Below are 7,907 nucleotides of genomic sequence, written 5' to 3'. Positions count from 1 at the left end.
ACAAAGGGCTAATATCCAGAATCTACAAAGAACTCAAAAAAATTTACAAGAAAAAACCAAACAACCCCATCAAAAAGTGGGCAAAGGATATGAACAGAACTTTCTCAAAAGAAGACATTTATGCAGCCAACAGACACATGAAAAAATGCTCATCATTGACACTTAGTGCTATAAATTTCCCTCTACACACTGCTTTAAATGTGTCCCAGAGACTCTGGTACTTTATGTCTTTGTTCTCATTGGTTTCAAGAATATCTTTATTTCTGCCTTCATTTCATTATGTACCCATTCAGGAGTACGTTGTTCAGTTTGCATGTAGTTGTGTGGTTTTGAGTGAGTTTCTTAATCCTGAGTTCTAACTTGACTGCACTGTTGTCTGAGAGACAGTTTTTTGTGATTTCTCTTCTTTTACATTTGCTGAGCAGTGCTTTACTTCCCATTACCTGGTCAATTTTAGAATAAGTGCGATGTGATGCTGAGAAGAATGTATATTCTGTTGACTTGGGGTGTAGAGTTCTTCGGATGTCTGTTCGGTGCACTGGGTGCAGAGCTGAGTGGACATGAACAATTTATCAAAAAAGAAACACAGCTATCAAAAATACAGAAATATTCAACCTTGTTAATAATAAAGTGGCCGGCCTCAGTGGTTCATTCCTATAATCCCAGTCATTTGCAAGGGTGAGACAAGAGGATCACTTGAGGCCACAAGTTTAAGACCATCCTAGGCAAGTCAGTTTGAAACCAGACTTCATCTCTACCAAACATCAAAAAGTTAGCCATGTAAAAAATTAGCCATGTAAAAACTAGTGCATGCCTGTAGTCCCAGCTCCTCAAGAGGCTGAGGCAGGAGGATTGCTTGAGCCTGGGAGGTTGAGGTGGCTGTGAGCCATGATTGTGCCATTGCATTCCAGCCTGGGCAATGCAGCAAGACTCTTTCTAAACAATCATAATGATAATAATAATAATAATAAAGAAAAGGGTTGGGATGCCATTCCTTGCTTATTCAATACACAAAGTTAAAAGCAGTTTCTACTTTTCTGTTTTTTTATTACTAAAAAAAGCTGCACCATTCTCATGGCCTGAAATGCTTCTCACCTTCCCTTCCTCTATCCATACACTTCTCTATGATGATGCAAACAGTCACTCCTTTAGGAAGACTTCACCCCAGGTAGTTCCAGATCCCCTTATTTCTGCCTTCCCAGAACTCCTGGTGTCTCCCCAGTTCCCTTGGTGTGGTAAAGTACCCCCACCTTGGGTCTCAGCATGACTCCTTCTGTGAAGATCTTATTCACATTTTCCCTTATGGTTCTGTTCTCCTGTGTTGTGTCATAGCACTGGGCAGAGTGGACAACCCATTTACACTGATAGAGAGGGCCCATGGATCTGGAGATAACCATGTAACCGATCAGAATAGGGCATTGAGGGCTGGGTGTCAGGCATGGGCTGCACTTGGGTGGGCAGGCCCCTTGGAAAGTCACCGGGTTTGGCAAGCTTCCTAGTAACATGTCTCCCTGGGGTCCTCTTGGAACCTCATGCAAAAATGCTGGATGCTGGTTTATTCTGGAAAGATGGTTCATTCTTTTCATTTGATAATCAAAGAAACTCATGTCCCAATTGAAGGTCATAAACTCCAGTTTGTAAACTGAGATAATCTCAGCTGAATAAACTTTCTGACCCTCTGCTTTCCCGTAGCCTCTCAGTGCCCTTGAAATCATGTCAGTTCAAGCAGCCCCGTGAGGCATTACAATGTTTAGTTATTTCAGTGATTATTAAACCTTGCCCTGTGTTGACCCCAGGTGAATCACAAGCTGGACTTCTGACAAGGACAAGCCACGATATTCTTTTCAATTACAGAAAAAGTAAATTAATTGATAGGATTTTTTTGTTTAAAAAAAGTTACTAGTTTTGAAAAGATAATTTGTGCACATGGTAAACATTAAGAAGGTATAAGAGCATAATGTTTTATACTACTAAGAATAATGTTTTCTCTAAGGTTTTTTTGGTAGATGCTTTCATCAGATTTAGAAAAATTCACTGCTATTAGTTGTTGAAGGTTTTTTATATCATAAATGGGAGTCGCATATTATCATATATTATTAACATATTATTAGTGAACTATCAAAAGCTCTTCCTAAAACAATTGAGATGATCTTATAATCGTTCTCCTTTAATCTGTTGATGAAATCATTGATATTTATACTTTTTCTCTGTTAACTATTCTTGAGTCTCAGGTTTAAATTCAACTTGGTCATGGTATATCATCTTTGAACACTGCTGTCTCTGACTTGGTACTATTTTGCTCAGGATTTTTGCACTGATGCTCATGAATGACACTGACATGCCATCTTCCTTTGCAGTCCTGATTTTTTCTGATTTGGATCATGTGACCCTCATGGAATGAGTTGGGCATGATGCTTTCTTTTTCATATCTCTGGATAGATGGGACGTTTTGGAGTCTCTCCAGATCACCCTCAATGGTCCCTGCCTTCTCATTGTTAGGCCCCTGGGCAACCCCTTCTCATTTCTGATAGGCCCAGGAACCTGTGGGTTTTATGTTTGTTTGAGTTGGAGTCTTACTCTGTCACTCAAGCTGGATTTGGAGTGCAATGGTCAGATCTCAGCTCAGTTCAACCTCCTCCTCCTGGGTTCAAGAAATTCTTCTGCCTCAGCCTCCTGAGTAGCTGGGATTACAGGCGCCCACCACCATGCCTGGCTAATTTTTGTATTTTTAGTAGAGATGGGGTTTCACAATATAGGCCGTCCTGGTCTCTCGGCCAGGCTAGTCTCGAATTCCTCACCTCATGATCTGCCTGCCTCAGCCTCCCAAAATGCTGAGATTACAGGCCTGAGCCTCCATGCCCAGTGAAGCTGTGGTTTTTAAAAGCTCCCCATGCGTGTGACTTCTGTGAACATCCCAGGATGACAGCCACTGCATGTTCGGCTGTTAAAACTGTGAGAAAGCACCAGTGGGACCCTCTCCAGCACTTGCCTGCTGAGGTCATGGAAGAGGCTTGTTGGGGAGATGATGCCCTGGTTGACTCTTGAAGGATGGTTAGGAATGCACCAGATGGAAGCTGGTTTGGACCCACTCTATGCTAAAGAACAACTTGTGTGGACACAAGGAGATACGGACATGTCATATTTGTGGAGCCTGGGGACTGGCCAATCACACCATTTGCTTAAAACATTGTGTACATTTGGAGAAGTGGGCTGAGATATGCTGAATTAACTTCATAAGATGCTTTAAAAATAGTTTACCATTATACCTAATAATCTGGTTTAAATTTTTAAGATTCATCTATTTTCTTAAAATTTAAATCAAAAAAGAACACAGGTTCCCATGAAATTGTCTCAGGTCAAGCCTCACACAGAATAGGTGCTCACAAATACTCTGTTAAATGATTGATGATGAATGGTCTCACTATCCAATCTTCACACATCTTATTGAGTAAGTATAAAAAATCCAAGATTTATAATACTGAAAGTAGTTTTTATATGTTTACAAAGCATTATTGTCATTAATGCATTTTTTACTTTGATGCTACACTTTCTACTTTTGCTTTATTTAATGCTTCTCAATATGCTTGTTTAACTGTTGCAGATCCCCCTGAAATTGCGCTTTGGAGGAATTCTTAAAACAGAAAAACCCATTGTTCTAACGGCTGAGTCAAGGGATGAGACTGTAAGTGGAGCCTGATTTCCCTAAGGACTTCTGCTTTGCTCTTCAAGAAAGCTGTGCCCCAGAACCCCAGAGACCTCAAATTACTTTGTGAATAGAACCCTGAAATGAAGATGGGCTTCATCCAACGTATTGCATAAATAACCGGGGATTCTCTGCATGTATTGTGCTCTCTCATGGTCTGTATAGAGTGTTATACTTGGTAATATAAAGGAGATGACCAAATCAGTGCTGGGGAAGTAGATTTGGCTTCTCTGCTTCTCATAGGACTATCTCCACCACCCTCAGTTAGCACCATTAACTCCTCCTGAGCTCGGATAACAGAATAAACATTTCTCAATAATTTCATCCACAATCATTAATGAAAATAAGAATTATTTTGATGGCTCTAACAGTGGCATTTATATCACATTATATCTGGAATATTCTATAGTAAGTTTTATATTAAGCTAATCAATAAAAACCTCTTTACAAAAGTATTATTGTATGCTTTCCTGCACATTAAGGAGAAATCTATAGAACTGAACGACTGAGAACCAACAAGTAAATATTTTGATCATTGTAATCACTGTTGGTGTGGGGCCTTTGTCAGAATTACAGTTTGATTATTAACATAGGTGAAAGTTAATCCACTATGACTTTGCTCATTGTTTAGAAAGAATATTCATGGTTTAATTATGACATTTTTGACCAGGCACAGTGGCTCACACCTATAATCCCAGCACTCTGGGAGGCCAAGGCGGGCAGATCACCTGAGGCCAGGAGTTCGAGACCAGCCTGACCAACACGGTGAAGCCCCATTTCTACAAAAAATACAAAAATTAGCTACGTGTGGTGGCACATGCCTGTAATCTCAGCTACCCAGGATGCTGAGGCAGGCAATTGCTTGAACCTGGGAAGCAGAGGCTGCAGTGAGCCAAGATCACCCCACTGAACTCCAGCCTGGGTGATAGAGTGAGACTGCATCTCAAAAAAAAAAAATTATACCTTTTTGTAGCACATATATTTTGTAACATATAACTGAAGCCATTATTATATTATTAGTTTTGATTTAATATTTTCAGCCCATCTCCCCTGATATTTCTGGGAGACAGGAAACATGTTTTCCTACACCTCTTGCATTCCATCCTCAACTCCCAACTGTCTTAATGCAAACAATACTTAATAAAAAACAGTTGATTGGTCAATTGATTGGGCAACAAGGCTAAAAATATTCATTCCTGTTCTTTTCCTATTTCTTCCTTTATTTTTCCTTTCTGAATAATTTAGTCCTAGAGGCATTAGATGGGTGGCAGCCAGATGGTGGCCACACATTAAGGTAGAGAAGAGAGTCATGGTGGTTCCAAGTCAGAGACCAGGTAGGATGAGGACAAAGTGGGTGTTCATGTGGAAACAACCTGCCTGGGTGTGGGAGCCCAGGAAAGCAGAGAAGGGGTCCATACAGAGGGGTGGCCTAAAAGAGCAGCCAGAGCCTAAATATGGCATGGAGAATCCACGTGAGGTGAGGAGGGCATCCATGAGTGGGAAGTGATGGGTGAGATTTGGCTACATAAAGGGAATTGATCAAATAAGTAAATATATTAAGGATGATGGAAGCCAGGTTCTCACCTTTGCAGAAGGGAGTCATGGATTCAGAAAGGGAGAAAACCAGCATGAATCCTATGAAATTGGATTGGAATGGATATATTCGTGTATATTCATACCCTTCTAGATAGACAGATGGGTAGATAGGTGATAGATAACAGATCGATGACAGATAGTTATATAGATAGATGTAAATATATATATGTGTTTGTGTGTGTGTACAAAAAAAAACCCATATATTTCCTACTTCTCTTCACTGATAGGGCAAGGTAACAATGACATTTCAATACCAATGAGTACACTTAGTGCCCAGATCTTTGCTTATGAATACCATTTTCTACGGAAAGGAACCAAAGCTCTTTAGAGAAATGCCTGATTCCAGGGTCAGGGTTAGGAATGTTCAAGACAAGCCTAGGACACATTTTGTGCCAGGAAGCAAGAAAATGTTCAAATGATTTCCAAGTAATGTTTAGAAATGATATTTTAAAAAGTCTTCCAAATGATAATTCCAAATGATTTCCAAATGATATTTGCAAAAACCTAAAGACTCCACCAAAGAACTATTAGAACTGATAAACATATTCAGTAAAGTTGCAGAATATGAAATCCACATACAAAAATTAGTAGCATTTCTATATGCAAATAGTGAACAATCTGGCAAAAATAAAAAAGTAATCCCTTTTACAATACCACAAATAAAACTAAATACCTAGGAATTAACTTAAAGAAGAGAGAGATCTCTACAAAGAATACTGTAAAACACTGATGAAGGAAATTAAGACACAAAAACAGAAGGACATTCCATGTTTACATACTGTAAGAATCAACATTGTTAAAACTGTCCCCACCACCCAAAGCAATGTACAGATTCAATGCAATCCCTCAAAATACCAATGACATTCTTCAAATAAATAGAAGAAAAAATTCTAACATTTCTATAGAATCACAAAAGACCCAGAACAGCCAAAGCTATCTTCAGCAAAAAGAACAAAACTGGAGAAATCATATTACCTGACTTCAACTTATACTACAGAGGTATAGTAACCAAAACAGCATGGTTCTTGTATAAAAACAGACATATTGACCAATGAAATAGAATAGAGCACCCAGAAACAAATCCACACACCTACAGTGAATTCGTTTTCGACAATGTTGTCAAGAACATACACTGAGGAAAAGACGGCCTCTTCTGGTGCTGGGAAAGCTGAATATCAATATACAGAAGAATGAAACTAGACCCCTACACCTCACCAGACACAAAAATCAAATCAAAGTGGATGAAAGACTGAAATTTGGCCAAGTGCGGTGGTTCATGCCTGTAATCCCAGCACTTTGAGAAGCTTAGGTGAGTGGATCACTTGAGGTCAGGATTTGAAGACCAGCCTGGCAAACAAGATGAAATCCCATCTCTACCAAAAAATATAAAAGTTAGCTGGGCGGCCGGGTGCGATGGCTCAAGCCTGTAATCCCAGCACTTTGGGAGGCCGAGGCGGGCGGATCACGAGGTCAGCAGATCGAGACCATCCTGGCTAACACGGTGAAACCCCGTCTCTACTAAAAATACAAAAACTAGCCGGGCTAGTTGGGAACTAGCTGGGAATACAGGCGGGCACCTGTAGTCCCAGCTACTCGGGAGGCTGAGGCAGGAGAATGGCGTAAACCCGGGAGGCGGAGCTTGCAGTGAGCTGAGATCATGCCAATGCACCCCAGCCTAGGCAACAGAGTGAGACTCTGTCTCAAAAAAAAGAAAAAAAAAAAAAAAAAAGAACTGAAATCCAAGACCTCAAACGATGAAACTGCTACAGGAAACATTGTGGAAATTCTTCAGGACATTAGTCTGTACAAAAAATCCTGAAGTAATACCCCATAAGCACAGGAAACCAAGGCAAAAATGGACAAATGGAATCACATCAAGTTAAAAAGTTTCTGTGCTGCAAAGAAAGCAATCAACAAAGTGACGACTCAAACCACAGAATGTGAGAAAATATTTTCAGACTAACGCTCCAACAACAGATGAACAACCAGAATATACACAGAACACAAACAACTCTTCAGAAAAAAATTAATAATCCTAATAATCAAAAAATGGGCAAAAGATTTAAATAGACATTTCTCAAAAGAAGACACACAAATGCCACATAGGCATATGAAAAGGTGCTCAGCATCATTGATCATTAGAGAAATGCAAATCAAAACTACAATATCATCTCACCCCAGCTAAAATGGTTTTTATCCAAAAGACAGGCAATAGCAAATGCCAGCGAGAATGTGGAGAAAAGGAAATTCTTCTACACTGTTGGTGTAAATTAGTACAACCACTATAGAGAACAGTTTGGAGGTTCCTCAAAACATTAAAATAGAAATATTGTAAGATCTAGAAATCCTTGTGCTGGGTATACAGCTGGAAGAAAGGAAATCCATATATTGAAGAGATATCTTCATTCTCATGTTTACAATAGCCACTATCCATAACTGCCAAGATTTGGAAGAAACCTACGTGTGCATCAACAGATGAATGGATAAAGAGAGTACTCTACTCATACACAATGGAGTACAATTCAGCCATGAAAAAAGCATGAGATCCTGTTACTTGTAATAACGGGGATGGAACTGGAGGTCATTATGTTAAGTGAAATAAGCCAGG

The 7,907-nt window shown here is 39.7% G+C and overlaps 1 protein-coding gene across 1 annotated transcript in view; it reads left to right on the top strand.

The window, feature by feature from the left end:
- Positions 1 to 4,158, top strand: part of LOC105513064 (cytochrome P450 3A8) — a 91,419-nt gene extending 87,261 nt beyond the window's left edge. Inside the window, exon 13 of the mRNA XM_011943842.1 lies at positions 3,602 to 4,158. Within this exon, the coding sequence (XP_011799232.1) occupies positions 3,602 to 3,697 (96 nt within the window). The 3' untranslated portion in view covers positions 3,698 to 4,158. The remainder of the gene's footprint in view (positions 1 to 3,601) is intronic.
- Positions 4,159 to 7,907: the final 3,749 nt, after the last annotated feature.

The sequence above is a fragment of the Colobus angolensis genome, unplaced genomic scaffold (genome assembly GCF_000951035.1).
Source record: "Colobus angolensis palliatus isolate OR3802 unplaced genomic scaffold, Cang.pa_1.0 Scaffold222, whole genome shotgun sequence".
Taxonomy (NCBI): Eukaryota; Metazoa; Chordata; class Mammalia; order Primates; family Cercopithecidae; genus Colobus; species Colobus angolensis.
Note: the sequence above shows the minus strand (reverse complement) of the source record. Positions and strands in the feature narration are given on the sequence as shown.